The sequence below is a fragment of the Paramisgurnus dabryanus genome, chromosome 12 (genome assembly GCF_030506205.2).
Source record: "Paramisgurnus dabryanus chromosome 12, PD_genome_1.1, whole genome shotgun sequence".
NCBI lineage: Eukaryota > Metazoa > Chordata > Actinopteri > Cypriniformes > Cobitidae > Paramisgurnus > Paramisgurnus dabryanus.
Window position 1 is genome coordinate 19,097,045 of NC_133348.1, and position 19,582 is coordinate 19,116,626.

General features: G+C 36.6%; 2 protein-coding genes and 1 long non-coding RNA gene across 5 annotated transcripts; 2 read left to right on the forward strand and 1 right to left on the reverse strand.

Moving 5' to 3' along the window:
- The first annotated feature begins 339 nt into the window (after nt 1-339).
- Nucleotides 340-3,905, forward strand: LOC135738879 (multifunctional protein ADE2-like). 2 transcript variants are annotated; one of them, XM_065257058.2, is made up of 10 exons: nt 340-458; nt 896-932; nt 1,353-1,550; nt 1,705-1,883; nt 2,062-2,241; nt 2,326-2,439; nt 2,582-2,665; nt 2,914-3,094; nt 3,331-3,489; nt 3,621-3,905. In XM_065257058.2, exons 2-10 carry the CDS (start codon nt 917-919, stop codon nt 3,785-3,787), a joined length of 1,278 nt encoding a protein of 425 aa, XP_065113130.1. In that variant the 5' UTR covers nt 340-458; nt 896-916; the 3' UTR covers nt 3,788-3,905. The 2 variants fall into 2 exon arrangements, with proteins under 2 accessions (XP_065113130.1, XP_065113131.1); XM_065257059.2 differs by lacking the exon at nt 340-458 and having other exon boundaries at nt 773-932.
- Nucleotides 3,906-5,005: 1,100 nt separating this feature from the next.
- Nucleotides 5,006-10,551, reverse strand: LOC135738878 (cytochrome P450 2J4-like). Of its 2 annotated transcripts, XM_065257056.1 has the most exons (9): nt 8,476-10,551; nt 7,563-7,719; nt 7,161-7,310; nt 6,914-7,074; nt 6,657-6,833; nt 6,404-6,545; nt 6,080-6,267; nt 5,753-5,894; nt 5,006-5,576 (listed from the first exon to the last, which is right to left on the reverse strand). In XM_065257056.1, exons 1-9 carry the CDS (start codon nt 8,674-8,676, stop codon nt 5,401-5,403), a joined length of 1,494 nt encoding a protein of 497 aa, XP_065113128.1. In that variant the 5' UTR covers nt 8,677-10,551; the 3' UTR covers nt 5,006-5,400. The 2 variants fall into 2 exon arrangements, with proteins under 2 accessions (XP_065113128.1, XP_065113129.1); XM_065257057.1 differs by lacking the exon at nt 7,161-7,310.
- Nucleotides 10,552-13,129: 2,578 nt separating this feature from the next.
- Nucleotides 13,130-18,165, forward strand: LOC135738880 (uncharacterized). Its single transcript, XR_010528781.2, has 5 exons — nt 13,130-14,229; nt 14,843-14,981; nt 15,080-15,153; nt 16,569-16,744; nt 16,872-18,165. It is a non-coding gene; the product is annotated as an uncharacterized lncRNA (long non-coding RNA).
- The last annotated feature ends 1,417 nt before the right edge of the window (nt 18,166-19,582 follow it).

A 19,582-nucleotide genomic window follows, 5' to 3' on the forward strand; every position in this document is an offset into this window, starting at 1 on the left:
CACAATCCTACATACTATTCCTTTAAATAAGGGTAGCTTTCTTCAAAAACACAAAATTTTGAGCAAAAAACTGAGATAATTCCATTTTTCTGAAGGACTTTTGATAGAGATCAGATTCAAAGTGATCCTCAAAACATACACGAACATTATACAGCTGTTTGCCCTAGGGTTTTATAAGAAAACCGGAAATAATCGTCAATGGTGGGGAAAGAGTTAATATAAACATCTTCTCTGAAAGGCCCAATGGAAACACATGGAGGCACAAGCTCCTCGGTTTATCTTCATCAATAAACTCAACACAAAAACAGCTAACCAATTTACTGCCTATTCAGGGCTGGATGGGGGGAGACATTGGTCTGACAGAGAGGTTCGAGCTCTCCTTACTGTCTGGGCTGACCGGGAAGTTCACAAGCAGCTCCAACGTTAAACGCTCCCATTGGAAGGGTACCAAGTGAAAGGTGATTGCTAAGCTCAAGGCACAACTGTGCCTTTGTCTCTATGCATTTGAAGGTATCGACGATACAGTTAGAATGATTGGATTAGCATATATGCATTTGAATGACACTGTATGTTATGCTGATGAGACCAGGGCTGAAGCAATTCCTGCTATCGGGCTGATTCCTTGACTGAATTTACATGCCTTGTTTAAAGTTGAGTGCTTTGTATTCCATTTAGTGGACTGCCCCCTAAAATGTGTATAAATGCAATGTAGGGGTACTGTAAGTCAGACTTGGTGACTGCAGCGCCCCGAGCTCTATGCTCTGATTTGAAGATCGCTTTCTGCAATAAAGACTACTGCTCGAGACAATCCAAGTCTCCTGGTCTTCGCTAAAAAGGTTTACAACATCTTCAAACCATTAGCACATAATAAACAGGTTTCTTATCATTTTTGCAGGAATCCGGAACTTCACCAAACATGCAGAACACAGCAGGTATGTTAAGTTTTCATTTTGTCTTATTATTTTTGTGGTGCGCAGTACGCAGCATGTACAAATACACCAAATGTACAAATATTTTCTGCTTTTTAAAAATGAATGAGGATATAACATAGTCTTTTAGGTCGAGTAATGGCATTGTTAAATCAAAATACACGATCACGTCCGCTATAACTTGCTGTCATTTATGTGCAAAAGTCACCAATACAATCAAAGTAGTTGTTGTGGCGCGGGTTAAACTTCATGTGGCGCTGAGGCAACAGAACACGATTATGACATCAAAATACCACGTTAGCGCATAGCCGATTAGCTTTCGAATAGTTCTCGCGGTACTTTGATGTCATACGCCGATGGGTCTGCGCAGCTCCTCGTGAATTCTAACATACCTTATAGTGTTGCTTTTATTTTTATGCGCAGAACTGAAATTAGGACAAAAACTGAACGAGGGCAAGACCAAGCAGATATTTGAGCTGGTGGATGAGGCCGGTCATGTTCTGGTCCAATCTAAAGATCAGATTACAGCGGGCAATGCGGTTAGGAAGGATCAGATGGAAGGCAAAGCCGCTATCGCCAATAACACCACCTGCTGTGTGTTCAAACTATTGCAGGATGCTGGTGAGATTTATTTTCTTTCTTCTTTCTCATACTTGCTTTCTTTCTACACGTTCATACAGCCACACCTTAGTAAATGCAAGGTTGTGTATACAATGTTTTACAATTTAATAGGATTTTGTCACCCACACCTGTGCTTTGCATAATGTCCTTTTAGGAATCATGACAGCATTTATCAGGCAACACTCTGAGACTGCGTTCGTGGCAACCCGCTGTGAGATGATACCCATTGAGTGGGTCTGCAGACGGATCGCCACAGGCTCCTTCCTTAAACGAAACCCTGGAGTAAAAGAGGGCTTCTGCTTCGCTCCTCTAAAGATGGAGATGTTCTTCAAGGTGAGCGTTTTTTGTTTAAACACAACAAAAGTTTTCAGAAATACGTGAGCAATATAGGAACATCTGTTGGGCAGATTTGTTAGCAAAAATGCTGCTTAGTCAAGAAGATGAGTCGTCTAATTCACAATTAAAATTAAGGTCATTTTTAAATGCTAATTCCCTCATTGTTGTATTTCAGGATGATGCCAACAATGATCCTCAATGGTCAGAGGAGCAGTTATTGGCTGCTGGCTTTGGACTGGCAGGCCTGACCATCGGCCGCTGTGAGGTGGACATCATGAGCAAAAGCACTATGGCCATTTTTGAAGTCCTAGAGAAAGCCTGGGCCACACAGGACTGCACTCTGGTGGATATGAAAGTAAGGAACTAGTGAATGTTAAACAAAAGCAATGCAAATGTTTGATCAGGAGGTGAAAAATGCTTATATTTTTTGAAATTTTAGATAGAATTTGGTGTGAATGTGGCCACTAAAGAGATTGTGCTGGCTGATGTGATTGACAACGACTCATGGAGGCTGTGGCCGGCTGGGGATCGCAGCCAGCAGAAAGACAAACAGGTGAATATCACAAACACTTAAATGACTTTGGCACTACTTTTTGTTAGGAGTTTATTTTATTTGCATTTGACCTTCTGCTGTTATAAGCAGCATTGCAGAAGTGCTTTTGAGGATGAAGCTTACTTATGAATCCTCTATGCAGGTGTACCGTGACTTGAAAGAAGTTACTCCGGAGGCCATGCAGATGGTGAAGAGGAACTTTGAGTGGGTTGCTGAGCGAGTGAAGGTAATGAGCTAAAGAATGCCATTATTTACAAAATAATCTTTAGTTTGTTGTTTTACTGTAGATTACTTTATATTTTTTTGTATTCTCAATGTAGTTTTAAAGGTATATGGCTCACACTGTTCTATGATATCTGTGTATTTTTCATTTTAAAAATAACAAGAAGATTAGTTTTTGGAGGATACTCATTGAACCATGCGGCATGAATCTGAAGAATGTTCTCATTATTGCCGATGTGTTTGCATTTGCAGCTGCTCCTGGAGTCAACAGGAAAAGGAAGAGTTGTGGTTCTGATGGGTTCTACTTCAGATGTCGCTCACTGTGAAAAGATCCGCAAGGCTTGTGGTTCATATGGAATTCCCTGCCATCTTCGAGTGACCTCGGCTCATAAAGGCCCGGATGAGACACTCCGTATAAAAGCTGAATATGAAGGTACGACCGTCTACCTGATTTTTATAAACCTTTGTTCTTATACATACTTTTGCATTGACCATATTAAAAAAGGCATTAGAAGTGCAAAATATATTTCTCTGATTTATTGTTCTTAACATTTCAAATGTGATTCTTCCAAAATAAATGTTTTCGTTTAGCACTTCCCTTTTTAAGTATGTTTAAAGCGTAAAGGTAATTGCATTTTATGCATTAAGCAATAAGTGTTTTTCTTTCAGGTGATGGAGTGCCCACCATATTTGTTGCAGTTGCAGGAAGAAGTAATGGCCTAGGTCCTGTGATGTCAGGGAGCACCACTTACCCTGTTATTAACTGTCCTCCTATTACCTCTGACTGGGGTGCTCAGGATATCTGGTCATCTCTACGCATGCCTAGCGGTACTATTAATGTTTTCAGATTAAACTTCTTTTGTGTTTCTGATTTTACTTAAGGATGTCTGTCTGTCTGTATTAGACATGCAGTGCAATACCAAACATGTCCCCTCATTCTCTTGCCTCCCTTCTTTCAGGTTTAGGCTGCTCCACGGTTCTTTCTCCTGAAGCCGCTGCCCAGTTTGCAGCTCAGATTCTGGGTCTTAATGATCACACGATTTGGGCCAAACTTCGGGCCTCAATGCTAAACACCTGGATCTCCCTAAAACAGGCTGACAAGAAACTACAAGCATGCACCTTGTAAAGGACCAGCATTGTCATTCCCTTTAACCACTTTGTACATTTTCTGTCTTTAAAGAAGCTCATGTGAAACATTGAGCTAGAACCTTTTTGCAATAATACCACTTTCAGGTGTAATTTCGTAAATAAACATTCCATAATATAATTGTCTTGGTCTCTTGTGTTGATTTTTGATGAGTAAAGCAACCAATTTCTTGATGTTTAAGTAAAACCGGAGACCTTTCGTGTCACTCACTACACTACGGAAACCTGCTGTTGGTGCTTAATGGATTTATAGGTGAAATAGCGCCATCTAGACCTCTTTAGTTTCTCTTTAGTTAAGTGCGTAAAAAAAAAGAATTAAGCACGTCTGTAATTAGAACTACCACAAACTGTGATCAAAAGGATGCTTTTTTATAAATACATTTTTTTTGTAAATAACAATAATTTATGCTTTATTATATTTTTTTTTATTTGGCAATAGCAACGATATTTAACCTAAAACCACAATATTTGTTTATGCCCGGTTTCGAACCAGAGACCTTTCGCATCACTACCATAGACAGTAAAATTTTGCACGTAGTTAACAGTAGATGGCAAAGAGGTTCAATTATTCAAACCAAAGAAGTATTTTCTATGGTAAAGTCGTAAGCTTAGCTAAATGTCCTCTATAAAAACCATACTATTTTTGTTGTTTCTCCTGCAGGTTCCCTTGCACAGTAGGAGTATGGCATTAAGATATTTTTACTGATCATTAATCTGATCATCAATTAGCATATTTATTAAAACAAGATTTTTTATTTTTCAAAAATCCAGTTGTTTTGTTTATTCCAATTAATATCAACAAATTGCAGTTGGTTTGTTTGATTTAAGCCTTCATAGAAAATACAGCGAAGTAACACAATAAAAACACGATAACAAACATGTATAATAACATAATAATAAACGTGGTTTGACAAAAATGTTAAAAACTGAGTTATCTGGTTTTGGAACCAAACTCTTCATATATTAGCATATTTATTAACCATAAGTATCAGAAAATAAGATAAATGTTTTATGTGCCTACATCTTTCAGATAGATGCCCGCAAGCTGGACTATTTTCCGAACAAGAAACGTTTTCAAATTTTTGGACTACATATGAAAATACTTTGTTTTTCATTTACGCAAGAGGTTGAAGTAATCACAATCTTAAATTCTTGTTAGGATCACATTTGACAACAGTTATAAAAGGTCACCCCAAAATATAAACCTCAATTTTAATGTCATTGCATGATCATGTACAGTCAGTGAAAATGACCACCTGTGCATAGAAACGGGGGTGTGTGACTACACTGCACGGACTTCTGTTATAAAAAACAAACCATTTCCAAGGTACTTTTACAGATAAATTAAAATGAATCTTAGGTTGATTTGTATTGTATGTATGCGTATTGAAGTACTATTTTAATAAATAGTGAAACAGTTTAGAACAAAATGAGTAATTATCCATCAACCAACACAGAACAAACGTGTGTTGACTTTAAACAAACACAGATGTACACTTAAAATATTAATTACTAAAAATAACTGCTCCTATAATTTGTACTTACTAAATACGTAGCATAAGCAAACCATTAACACATATATGTGTGTATTATTTAACGTGGCACTGCACATAATTTGTATGGCTGAGGACAGTGAGTGGCTCCCAGTTTAAAATCCAAGCTGGGCTCTACACCTGCAGGTGCAGACAACGTGAAACGCTGAAGCAGAGAGGAGAAAAAGAGGAAGAGTTCCATCCTTGCCAGCTGCTCACCAAGACAAACTCTCTTTCCTGAAAATCACATTGAAAGAGAAAATACAAGGTTTGTGCTTAGTACATCTGTGCTTTGTACAACCCTCTTTAAGAAAACACACAAACACATATAGGCTTAATATAATAAAAAATAAGAGGTGCTACTTGCTAGTCATTGTAAATTGACAGATGAAATAAACATAGTTGTGCTGTACCTATTGAAAAAGGCAAAAAGGCATCTCTTCTCCTGAATTTGCCCTCAGCATCTAGGAAGTGATTTGGGTTAAAAGAATGCGGTGTCTCCCACTCAGATTCATCAAACAGCACCGACGTCAAGTTGCTAGTAACCAGCGTGCCCTATTAAATCAACAAACCCACTTTCTGAACAAGGTTTAAGATGATACATTATCTAACAAATATCTGCCTCCCCAAAATTAAATGCAAATAAGCATTTAACATTTGTAGCATTAACAAAATAAATGCCCTACTTACAAAATCATTTAGGATTTACAATACTTTAAAAAATGCTTTAATGAGGATACCTTTGGAATAGAGTATTTTCCGATCTGGGTAGTTTCCCCAACAACTCGGGCAAGGTTTATTGGAACAATATTTCCAATTCTTTGGATTTCATGAATGACAGCATTGGTGTAGGGTAGCTTGTCTTTGTCGGATAAAGATGGCTGCCGTTCCCCACCCACAACACGATCAATCTCCTCCTGAACTTTAGCTGAAGATACAAAGCATGAGATCCTTATTCCTTTCTATAAGTGCATGTTCATTTTATTCCAAAAAAGGAGATATTAGGACTATTGTGGAAATAAAACGATTATGTTGAAACCATTTCTAATAGTAATCACACTCACCCTGTATCTCAGGATATTTAATCATGCAGAGAAGACCCCAGTATAGGGTGGTGCTGGTGGTCTCAGTTCCTGCCACAAACAGATCCGTTGTACAGATGCACAAGTTCTCTATGTCAAACCCAGCATCTTTGTCCTCCTTCAACTAAACAACATAAAACAATTCATTACATTTTTAGCTATATAACAATAAAGCTATGGTTACTAGACCACTGTTATTCCCCCTCATTTACAAACAACCCAGAAATATTCTTACTTTATCCATCTCACTAAGGAAGGAGTCGATGTAGTCTCGAGGATCTGATGGATCATAGTCCACCCTGTGTGTATTCACCTTCTCACGAACAAAGTCAATAACCTCCTTCCACAGAGCAATTATTTTCTGGTGTGATCCAGGGAGTCGCTTCATGATCCATGGAAACATGTTATAAAGCTAAAGAAAAGGAGAACTAAGTATAATATAACTTAGTAAAGTATGTTTTTTTCTGTGACTCTATGAAAGAGTTGAAATACTTGAGCACATATGCCGCCCTCAAGATACACAGCCTCACTGATCTTCTTCAACAGAGACTGGAATTCATTGTCGCTGTACTCAAATCGATTACCAAACACAAGGACACAGATCACATTTGACACAGCGTTGTTCAGCAGGACCTGAGGATCAAATGGTCTACCTGGAAACATAAGTAACTGTAGTTAGTTACAATGTACCTCCGACAAACCTCAGTGCACTGCCCACATAAAGATAACTAATACACACCATGTTCATTTGCTATGGCTTCATTGAAAAAGCGACATTCAAGGTGGATGGATGGTTCAAGGCTTTTCTTTCCCAATCCAAAATGTTTAAGTGTTGAGAGTGCAAATCTTCTCTGTTGCTTCCATTTATAACCACTGGAGGTAATTAAACCTGTTTACATAACACTATTTACAGTTAAATGTCCCCATTCTCATGTCTTTAACAGCATGTGTGAATCTAACAGCAATTTATTAAATTATACAAGGACACATATGTGGATTTTGATAAACATTTATTTGCAGGTGATTAATTTATGTTATTCTTCATAGTACTCTTACTCTTAATCATAATGTAAAATAATAGCTGACAATTTACGGTTAAGAATAAATAATCATCCTGACATTTTAAGATTCCAGGACTCACCTCTGTTTCCAATGAACTCATATAAAGGTATAATGGGTCGATCAGCGAGGTTGTCACCTTGTTGTACATACACCTCCTTTAATAGTTTATACCCATCCAACACAACCATTCTTGGACCAATTCTAATGCTGAAGATTTTGCCATATTTTTTTGCAAACTGTATTGGAAAGGTTTAAATCACAGGAGAGATACGGTTTTAAAAATGTAACCTAAAATGTGTAAATTTACTGCTTTAATAATGCAAAGGTATTATTTAATATGGCTCATAAAACGAACAGTTCTAGTCCTTGGTTATGATTTCATGCGTCTCTGCGCAGACCGGCCGACCCATGACATCAAAGTTTTGCCTTCGAATCGCTCTCGCGGTACTTTGATCGGTCTGCGCCATAGACAGTAAAAGAAAAACGTCTGCGCAGAGCCAAAGGATGTAGATAGAACACGCCTACCAACGTCACAATACACTTGTGACCGCATTACGCAAGTATTACCAAAGGGTAAAATATATTTTGTATCTGCGCTGTGTTGCTTGCCAACCGTTTCGCTTCTAAAAATAAATACATTGCTTGGCGGAAGAATATTTTTAGTAAGTTTTTTTTTTGCTTCTGTGTTTATTTTATGAATTTCTGCCAAATATATAAAAACTTTCTTTTAGCAATATTGTTAAGCACCACCGAAAAAATATCACGGTAATTCACTTCTTGGGCCTCATCGCTTGATTTGATCAATCTTACTACATTATACTAATTATACTTAAAGAAAGATTAAAAAGAAATGATCATTAACAGTCGTGCGTAACGCTTTTCATTAAGTTACTTTGGCATCTTTTTTAGCGCTAGAAATGTATAGCTTGCAGTATCTGCGTTTTCAACTACTCAAATATTAATCCAATAACTTTCTGACTGAAGTTTTCTACCTCTGAAAACTGAAGATGAATTCTCGTGTGATCGATTTGATGAAGATCTCCAATAATCGGCAAAGACCAGGGTCCTGGAGGAAAGTTTTTCGGAGGTTTATTTCGTATGTAATCACTCAATAACAAAAACACACATAAAAATATTAAAATGCACTTGATGTCGATCCACTCGTAAAGCTGTAGCAGATCCATCACAGACATTTCCTTGACTTCTGCGTTGTACTGCCAAAGGCTGTTGAAGATTAACTGACTATAATCAAGAGTATAGAACCCAAAAGCCGAAACTCGGATTCTTTTTTGTAATAGCCACTAGGTGAAGCTCCGCAAGCGCGGCCGCCATTTTGGAGTGAAAATGCCAACGCGTGAAAACAGTGGCCTTTAGCCTACCTTGATCACTGATTCTTGAAACTTTGGCAAAAACATGTCCCACTAAGAAAAGTGCTAATTCTGTTGGAAATTAATAAAATTTTCATGAAGAAAAAGAATCAAAGTTATAATCAGGGGGTCCTTATATGTAAGGTTCTTTTATAGGTTTATTTTTTATTAATTTAATGATTTTATGCTGGCCCATTGCTTACAAAATCAGCTGTCCTTGGTTAAGAGATAATCATTTCAACTTGATTAAAAAAGCTAAAAGTAATAATTGAATTGAATAATATATTTACCACATGAAAGAGTACATTTTAATATGTATTAAAAACTACAAACAGTGAGTTTTGAACAATATTTACTATTATTTTGTGATTGCTCAAAATGTGTCCCACATATTCGTCACCACCGTCAGATATTTATAAAAAGCAATAAAATCAGACAACTACAGGGTCAACTGCATTCCTGAGGACCCCATTTTCAAACCTTCAGCTCTACTGCATGCTTCAAGATCACTTAAGCTCCTGTATGTTTGCTATTTTCTCTTAAACTTGTTCATATTTTTGGACACTGCTACTGTGACAACCACAACATGTCAACACCGTCATCTTTGTATAAAAAGTATTAGATTAGATTATGAAATAAATGTATCATTTTTAAGAAAAGGTCTGAAGTAGCTAGCAACAGAGGGAAAACAAGATGGCTTAATTTGAAGAGTAGGTTTTTGTCACCACCGTCAGGTTTTCTGTCTTTTCTGTCAGGTTTTATGTTATGATTTGATATTTGTTCATAACAGTGCTCATGATTGCTATTTTTTGGACCAAATATTTACATAAAGTTTAAGCAAGAAGCCATTGACTTGAGTGGTATACATTTTGAAATTGTATGTTGTAATGAGGCCACTGTCACCACCGTCAGACGGAGTTTTATTTGTTTTAAAGGAATATGCTTACAATATGTTTCTTCAGTGCTGTTGAGTTATTAAAGTAATAGTCTCTCGCAACAAAAGTATGTTTATTGAATAAAAAACATTACTTTTTCTATTTAGGCTTAAAGTAAACGTTGTATAAGTAATAACTGGAAAAACGCCTATTTTATGAAAAAAATACAAACAGGGGAGGTTGAACCGGTAAATTACTGAACAGCCAATACCCTGGTCTATTACGATATACCTTCAGATTTTGTAATTTAACTTTTTTCCCCAAAAGAAAGGTATTAATAAAGTTTTATCCAAATTCCCAAGAATCACTGACATGCAACTTTAAACATAAACTAGTTACTGTTACACCACTAGGTTGGAAACATATATCGTAGAATTTAATCCCCTGGAACACATAATAGAACAATTCAATAATTTTGGAGACACTGGCTGTTTTTACTTTATTTTTCCCTAATTTAATTTCATATGTTGGTGTTTATATTGCTAATACTTGAACTTAAAATAATTTCAATTGAAACATGGTTTCTAAAGAGCAAAGGTTTTGTGAAAAAAAAGAAAGGAAAATACAAAGTCCGTAATAAGAACTGTTCAAAGGATTTGATGATCACAAGTGATTGTAACAAAGCAGACAGCAACTGGACTGCCGAGTCACTTTCACTAAATGGCAGAACCGTAGGACTGCCGCTGGGCGCTGGTGTTGCAGTGAAAGGTTATATTAGCTTTCACTTCTTGTCAATATTAGTTCTTTGCTGACGGTTCACTCCTATATACAACAAGGGCGTAGGTTTGATTCTGGCATTGGTGGGGACATAAATAAAATGGTTGCATTGCAAAAACTGTTTATCACCGTTTACTTGACACAAACAACAGACAACTCAGTATGCACTTTACTCAGTAACATCTGACTCGCCACCCCCGGCCATCCCAAATTTATAATAAACAATTCGTTATGTCCTAGAGCCTAATAAACAGTAACTGTTTAAGTCTTTGTCAAAAAAAAAAAGAAAATCACATTGTAAGATATAACCATATTTACTTTATAACATTGAAGAATATGCAATTAATATTTAATTCTTAATTTAAATTTGCCAAAAAAGTCCCAGTGTTGAAGATGGTATGTATATCATGCTGTTTCCTGAACAACGTTTATTAACGTTTCTGTGGTTCACATTAAATCTTCTTTTCATTAACAGACAGTTAATCAGTGTGAAAAAAATTGTTTAAGTTTAAAATGCAACCTTACATTATGTCTACATCTGTGCAAGTAATGACCACAGTGCAGTAATGTAAAGTATTCAGCAATCATAACATGAATTCATGTTTTTACCATGTTGGGGATTAGGGACCCCCTAAATAACCTTGCTACCCCATTTATAAAAGGTTGACAAAAGTTTGCAACTCCTCAGGTTAACATGGGATTGTCGTGTATTGGTGAAAATACTTTCCTTGAATCATTATGTGACACAACTTGTTCCGTATTTTGTGAATGAAACAGTTACAGTGGGTATAATAATACTTTCTTCCTCACTTACCTGTAGCCCGAATAATCACGCGCGTCTTGAGTGAACTTTGGCGCGTTGTACAAAGTGAAACCATCCTATCACACGTAGCGAGTAAAGACAAGCCCATAAAGTGATGTGAATTAGAGAGGCGGGGGAGGGCGCAATGAGACAGAATAATAGGGTCCACGTAATTTAATAACTCTTTAAACTCTAATGTTGCTTAATTTTGTTAACGGAACGTTTTAAAGTTACCTTCCTCAAACTTTTGTGACTTTTTGTGCATTTTAACAACTCTTGATAAGCACGTGTTTGACGGCGTCAGTGACATGGAGGATTCTACGATGGAGACGCAGACTGTGAAGGAAAAGAGAGGTATTAAAGATATCCACTCTTACTCTTGCAAAATTCCGGAAGGCGGTGTCTGTAAAAGTGATCCAAATAGCCCAACGAAACATCAAATTAAAAAAGCTAAGAATGATGATGGTAATGAGTTGTCATTGAAAGAAATGCAGGAGAACATCATCCGCATTTTGACTGAAAAAATTGACCAAAGAGCTGACCAAACTGACATGGCAGTCCAGCAAAACACTTTACAAATCGAAGGACTGAAAAAGTCACTTGATTACTGTTACCAAGACATTGCTGATTTAAAGAAGGAAAATGCAAACCTTAAGACACAATGCATGGAATCTCAAAAGAAGATGGAAGAAATGGAACAGAAAATTAATGATGCAGAGAGGTATAACAGGCGGTGGAATTTACGTCTTTATGGAGTACAAGACCCAGATAGCATGCACTACCGGGCCTCATCTGGGCCAACTATGTCACATATGGCTCAGTTCCGGTGGCGTCAAAGGCCATATGGGCCATATCTGGCCCACACACATCAAGCCGTTTTTAGTGTGAGTTGTGGCTTGTTGTGTGTGGGCCAGATACGGCCCATGTGCGACAAGCCGGTTTTAATTTGAGTTGCGGCTTGTTATGTGTGGGCCAGATACGGCCCTTGTGCAACAAGCCAATTGTAGTTTGAGTTGTGGATTGTTGTGTGTGGGCCAGATACGGCTGAGTGCGACAACCCGGTTTTAGCGTGAGTTGTGGCTTGTTGTGTTTGGGCCAGTCCTGGCCCTTGTGTGACAAATCGGTTTAGGATGAGTGATGGCTTTTTGTTGTGTGTGGGCCAGATATTACTGGTTTATGGTTATGTTGACATCAGACTGTTTTTATGTGTGTTTCGGCTTATTTATGGGCCAGATATGTAATATGCTGCATGGTTAGCTTATTGGTTTTAAAATGTAAAGGAAGGCAGCTGAATTTTTTCCATTGTAATTTTTCTTCTAGATCTGACAGGGCTAGGCTTCTTCATATTCGGCTCAAATAATTCAACCATATTTATCATAATCAGACAGCTTTGTCTATCAGATCTTCTTGGACTCTGGCACAGAACTCAAAGAATTCTAGGCGACAATTTTTTGATAATCCATTAACACAGGGCTCAACATAAAGGACTGCCCTGTGGCCCGGGGCAAGTGTGAGAGATGTTCGGGCAAGAAAAAAGTATTGTCACTTGCCCGATCGGGCCAGTGCTTCACCCTCAGTCACTAAAATATATTTTCATCAATGTATTTAGCATCTTTGAAGCAGACATTTACTTGGGTAAAACACGATGAAAGAAACTATGCAATATTTAGCACAATTTGCTGTCAGTTTACAGGTAAAGCAGAAAAGTTGGGAGCCTTTTTTTCATTGGAACATATCTGTTTTATATGTATACAATATTTGACTTTTAAATTATTATTTTTAAATATGTGACACTGACATTTTTTATTGGGCCAGTATAAAAAATTATTTGCGTTGAGCCCTGTAACAGAACAGCTTGTTTTAGTCAGCTAAAAATTTTACATTTATGTGCAACATCTGGTGAAAATTTAATGTCAATAACACCTTTAGAAATATATGGTAACTGAGGAAAAATGGTGACGAGTTAAATTTTACCCGCTGCATATTTAATGTAAATTAACTGCTTGCCCTGCATTAAAGACTTGTAAATGCACAACGCTGAGGCAAAGAACCCCAAACCCCATTTAAAATCCTTTAATGCACAGCAAGTCATTGATTATCCCACTTATTCCATGGTCATTTGCCAAGTTATAGACAAGTTAAAACTAGTTTTGCTCTTTGTAGCTTAAAATTTGATAGAATGGGTAAAAATAACAGTTATTTCCAGGAGCTCCTCTTTTTTGTAAACAACTGATCTGTCTTTTATAAATCTGATATAAAAGACTCTTCTGAGATTTGAAGGATGCACACTACTATTCGATAGGTAGGCTACTCAAGTTTAACCAAACTGTTCGTGGACCCCGTTTACTTCCATAGTATTACTTTTCCAATTCCTGCTATAGAAGTGAATGGGATCCAAAGACATTTATGCAGGTTTGTAACAACATGAGGGTGAGTAAATGATGACAGAGTTTTCATTTTTGGGTGAACTATTTAACCTTTTACAGCTTAGCAGAAAAATGTTATGTGACCTTTAAGAATAGGATAAAGTACATCTTTAACAAAAGCAAAGATTAAAAAACAAATTGTAGAATAAATAGAAAGTGCTACACAAGTGTAAAACAATACAAAATCGTCCCACTATCACATGCAGATGTGTCACTTTGCAATGGGGCAATGATGAATAGTACACAGAACAACCAAATAAGTTTTTACGATTTATAAACAATTTAAAGATATTTTAAAGTGTTATGTACTGTTCTAATTCCAGAGATGTTTATTTATGTAAATGGTGTGAGGCTTTACCATGTATATAATAGGCCAATGGCTATGCTGTGCACACGAAACATGTCCTGCCCCTTTAAATCACGAAGGGAGTTACCATGGAAACTGAAGGAGCACGAGGACAGCTAGCTCCGTCTCCCGCGGTTTCTTCGCTGTTTTCAAGTAAGTTTAGTCCATCAAATCACACAAATAATACTAAAACCTGTTGTTGACACGCTTTTGTTATATATTTACCTCATATAAATGGCTTGTGTCTTTGAGAAATGTTCGTTACCATCCCAACATGTTTCCGCACATGCGGTCGGAACTGTGCTTCCGGTTTCTGTTGGTTTACTTGCTAAACTGATCTCTTGAAAAAATAACTCGTCGAAAATTTTTTTTTTGTTTCCAATGTAATATACGTGTTGTTAATTTGCTTGTTATAAGCTAGGACTTTGTTGTTATTTTTGCTTAGCAGAGTTTAACGGAAGTTACGTGTTTTCCACAAAAGCCTCTTTACTGTATGTATGTTACTGCTGAAACCGTCTATAAGCGTTAGCTTTTGCTCTTGTTTATGAACGTTTGGGCTTTTGAAAACATAGATGAGAGGTTTCAAAGTCTTTGTTAACGTTGTCAGTGCATGACTGGAAGTAGGCAAATTTATTTAGTCTAAATATGCGATGTACTGTAACGTGACGTCTAAACCTTGTTAAATTGCACGGAGTGCTGAAGCTACTAACGTTAGTACGTATGTTTTATCGTATACAAATACAGACATGTTGTTCTCTGATTTCAGGAGTGACAAAAACCCTCTATAATAGAAGAGAAGCTCAAGATTTCAACATTTTCTGAAGGGAGTTGCAGACAGGTGTAGAAAACTGCTTTTCAAATTTTCCACATTTATCACAGTTATTTTAAGATGTTGACATCTAAACGTGAGTAGCATTGTGTGAGCAATATTAAATAAGTAAATCTTACACTGCATATTTTATATATTGTTTTCTCTGTGACAGATTGAATGTTATGTTTGTAGATTTGTCCATGCTAATGGCCGAGCAGTAGGGTTGGAACAGACCTGTCAGAAAACATCTCTGAACCATATGACTAGTAAGTAAAACCTCAAACTTATACACTGCTATTCAAAAGTTTAAGCTTGTGATTATTTATTTGACCAAAAATACAGTAAAAACAGAAATGTTGTGAAACATTATCACAAAGTAAATAAGCTGTTTATAATGTGAATATATTGTAAACTGTAATTTATTCTTGTGATTAATGTTGAAATTTTAGCATCATTACTCCAGTCTTCAGTGTCACAATATTCTTCAGAGATCATTCTAATACGCTGATTTGCTGCTCAATTAACATTTCTGATTATCAACAGTTGTGTTGCTTCATGTTTTAGTGTTTTTCAGGATTTTTGGATGAATAGAAAATTAACCCTGGAGAACCCAAGAACCCTTCTCTTAACATTGATTAACATTGGCCAAATTTGACCCGTGGATTCTCCAGGGTTAAAATAATAGTCTATTATAATAGAATAATAGTTCACAGAATAATGAAAATTTCTGCATGATTTAATCCATGTTAATACATATGATCATCTTCTTTCAGACGAGCACAAAGTTATATTAGGGTGCACTTACTTATCATACTTAAACAGACCGAACCGTACCAGAGTACGATTGTCCCCACTCCCCCACTCATCTGCACATATCAGAGTGTTTTACAGTGACAGCTAAAGTTTTACATTTCATACAGGGTTCATATAATGTAGGTACACCCTTAGAAAATGTGTAAAAAAAATCTATGCTATTTATATATCATTAAATAATATAGTGAATGTGTGGAAAGCCCTGAGCACGCAAAAGTGAAACTGAGATTACAGAATTAGCGCTGTCTGCCTCTAAATGCAGTTACTTTAATTTCCCACTCTGAAAGTGAAGTATACCTAAACTTTGAGAGCAAATGACTAGTATGACGGGCCGGTAACTTTAGTAATTTTACATTAATTTAGCTAGTTAGCTATTATTATAATCACAAATACTTTTATAATATATTACTGAATTAAGCCAGTTACACTTAACTATCATTATATGAGTATGAAATTCCTCATCATTACTAAATAAATCTTGGAAGTAAACCATCAAATTTGCTGAAAAAAGTATACATTTCTGAATACACAATACATGTCACATTTGAAACAATCAATTTTACTTATAAAACATCTTACATTTTGAGATTTAAAACAACTGTGAGGTTATCTTACCTTTAAGATGTAATTAATATATAGGATATATGTATGTATGTATGTATGTTTTGAATTATTGAGAAAAACAAAAAGCATTAGGCTTTGCCCTGCGCTCCCCTTTAATTTTAAAACAGAACTGTGTCACAAAAGCTCTGTGCAAGTAGTCCAAGTATTTCAAAGGAACTCTATCAGTTTTACCCCCACAGTTTGTCTATATTCCTCTCAAAAATGAGATTTGACTCGTTTCTTCATTTTTCATTAAATTTTACAGATTTCAAAACAATTTATTCTTGAGAGGAGGCACCACAGTTAAAGACAGTGTTTTGAAGAATTTTGAACTTCCTGCTCACAAACTACATACTTCTCCAGTTAGTCTGACAGGCTATCAATGAGAATGCGGCATTACAGGACACCACTGAAAACTATACCACTAAAAACTGATTATTGGTAAGTCTTTTTGACAATAACTAATGTTATTTATTCATGTTTGGTGTCAGCTAATATGTGTATACCCTATAAATGTTAGATTTTTTATACTTATTCTCTACCTCACTGTTTACATTTGTCATCGTAGCTGCAGTCAGAAGAAACAGATTAACAGCAACTATCTGCTTGAGACCAAGAGATTGAGCATTGGGTTAAGACATGGTTGCAGCTTGCCACAGACAGAGATGAAGGTCGTTGGGCAAAAGAGAAGATTTAAAGGCATAGCTCACCCAAAAATGGAAACTCATTTACTTACCATCAAGATGTTTCAAACTCTATCAAATGTATTTGTTCAGTTACTGACTGTTATAAATTATACAGGTTTGGAACAACCTTTGGGTGAGCAAAATTACAGTTTTAATTTTAATTAGTGAACTATCCCTATTGTGAGTTTTATAAGTTTATTAAGAAATGTTGAGTATTATATCAAAGTTTTGTATGTAAGGAGATGGTAGTTGTACGTTTGTGTGTTAATATAGATGGTTTCAGTGGCAACAACATAAATCACTTTCATGGCCCAAACTTAACTTCGGGTAGACCTCCACATAGATTCAATAACAACCGAGTATCTCTGGAGCAGTTTTTTTTCTGATAACAAACAAAATAAATAACCAGTAAATAGCCTCAGATCAAATCATAGCTAAAGCATTTCAACCATTACATTGATCTAATGTTACTGGGTCAAATTAAGCTTTACAATTTTAGCTACAGATCTTTGAAAATGTTTGTACGGTATACTGTCCATTTCCAGAAAGGTAATAAAAACAGCGTGCACAGTGACGCTGCTGACGTGTTATCCTCAGACATGTTTGTGAAGATTGTTTTGTTTATAGCGTGCGTCTCCCTCAGACTGTAAAAAAAGCTTGGGAACAAGAAAAAGCTTGGGCAAACAAGATAACATGTCAGCAGCGTCACTCCAGTGTTGTGCACGAGGTTCACAACAGACCTGGAAGAGAAGACGATGCTGAATAAAGTCATAATTTCTGTTATTTTTGGACCAAAATTTATTTTCGATGCTTCAACACATTCTAACTGACCCACTGATATCACATGGACTACTTTGATGATGTACAGTATATATTTGATCGTGTATACACATATCTAAAACATCTTAAACTGTTTCCGAAGATGAACGGAGGTGTTACAGGTTTGGAATGACATGAGGGTCATTAATTACATAATTTTCATTTTGGATGAAATAACCCTTTAAGTTTGGCCAGGTGTGTAACTGTGGCAACGCACATGCATCTATGGGTTCCAGTATATCTTACTATATAACATATTAATTTAACTAACATGTTTGACAAATATAATTATGTTTATTTATAAATTATTATCTGTATTGGATTTTTTAAATGTTTAATAAAGAAATTTTGACTATATGAGTTTTAGTTTTTTCTTAACTATAGGTTAATTAGCATATAGTAAGAGTAGATGTGTGCCACAGCTTAGAAGACGCTACTGCATGGAATGACAGCAATGACTCAACCTGAGTGCGGTTGCCAGAAGTCAGCCATAACTGGGACGGATATGGGCCACATTTCAGAAATGGCATGGGTCACATCTGGCCCAGATGGCAGTGGAGTGACTGACATCTGGGCCTGATGTGGCCCATGCCATTTCTGAAATGTGGCCCATATCTGGCACGGTTATGGCTGACTTCTGGCAGCGCACTCAGGTTGAGTCATCGCCGTCATTCCACGCGGTATGTGAGCCAGATGAATGTGGGAGATGTGGGCCACATCTGGGCCAGATGTCAATTGCTATCTGGGGAGAGATTTGATGAAGACATTAAATCAACAATAAAAGAAATCTGCAGAGAGATTCTCCCGGAGGCTGACTGCATTTCGGTGATGGGTGGCATCGACGTGGTCCATAGGATCGGAAAAGTCCCGGAGCAGAGAAAGAACGTCAAACCGCGACCAGTGATCATCAGGTTTCTGTCCAGGACGGCGAGAGATTTAGTGTGGAGAAATGCCAAAGCCAACGAATATTTGGTGAGGAAACATCTTCGTTTCAAAGAAGATCTTACTGCTGCAGACAAAGAGGCACGCATTAAGCTGTGGCCTCTTGTGGAAAAGGCACGCAAGGAAGGGCAACGAGCATATTTTGTAGGTAACAAAGCTTACGTTGACAAGAAAGAAGTTCGAATGACCTAATGGCTTGAATTATTATGTTACTATTGCACAATCAATATGTGTGATGTGTAGGTAACAAGTTGTAGTTATGGCAAAGACTTGTTTGAATTCCGCCACATGGCATAGCACTTATAAAAAAGACGTTATATGGAAGGGTTGCAACAAAAAATATTTAAGACCCTAAGTTAATGGTTTATACGTTAAAAGAGTAACTTGAATTGTAAATTGGTTAAGTTGAATGTCTATTTCGGTTGTATCTATAAATGCCAGAGGTTTACGTAACTTATTGAAGAGAAAATCTTTATTTTTGTATTGTAAAGGGAAGGGTGTTGATTTTTATTTTATACAAGAAACACATGCTTGTAAAGATGATGAAAAGTTCTGGAGGAGTCAGTGGGGAAATGATGTATGGTTTTCACATGGAAGTACTAGATCTGCAGGTGTCGCAATACTAAAAGGTAATTTCAAGGGTCAGATCCTCAGCCATGAGAGTGATTGTTCAGGAAGAATGGTAATATTACATATTATTATCGATCATACTCATCACACTCTTGTTAACTCGTATGCCACCAATGATAAACAGCTTAATTATACATTTTTTACGAATATTGAAACTAAATTAAAACATATTAAGAACAAATTCCCATTGACAAAGATAGTA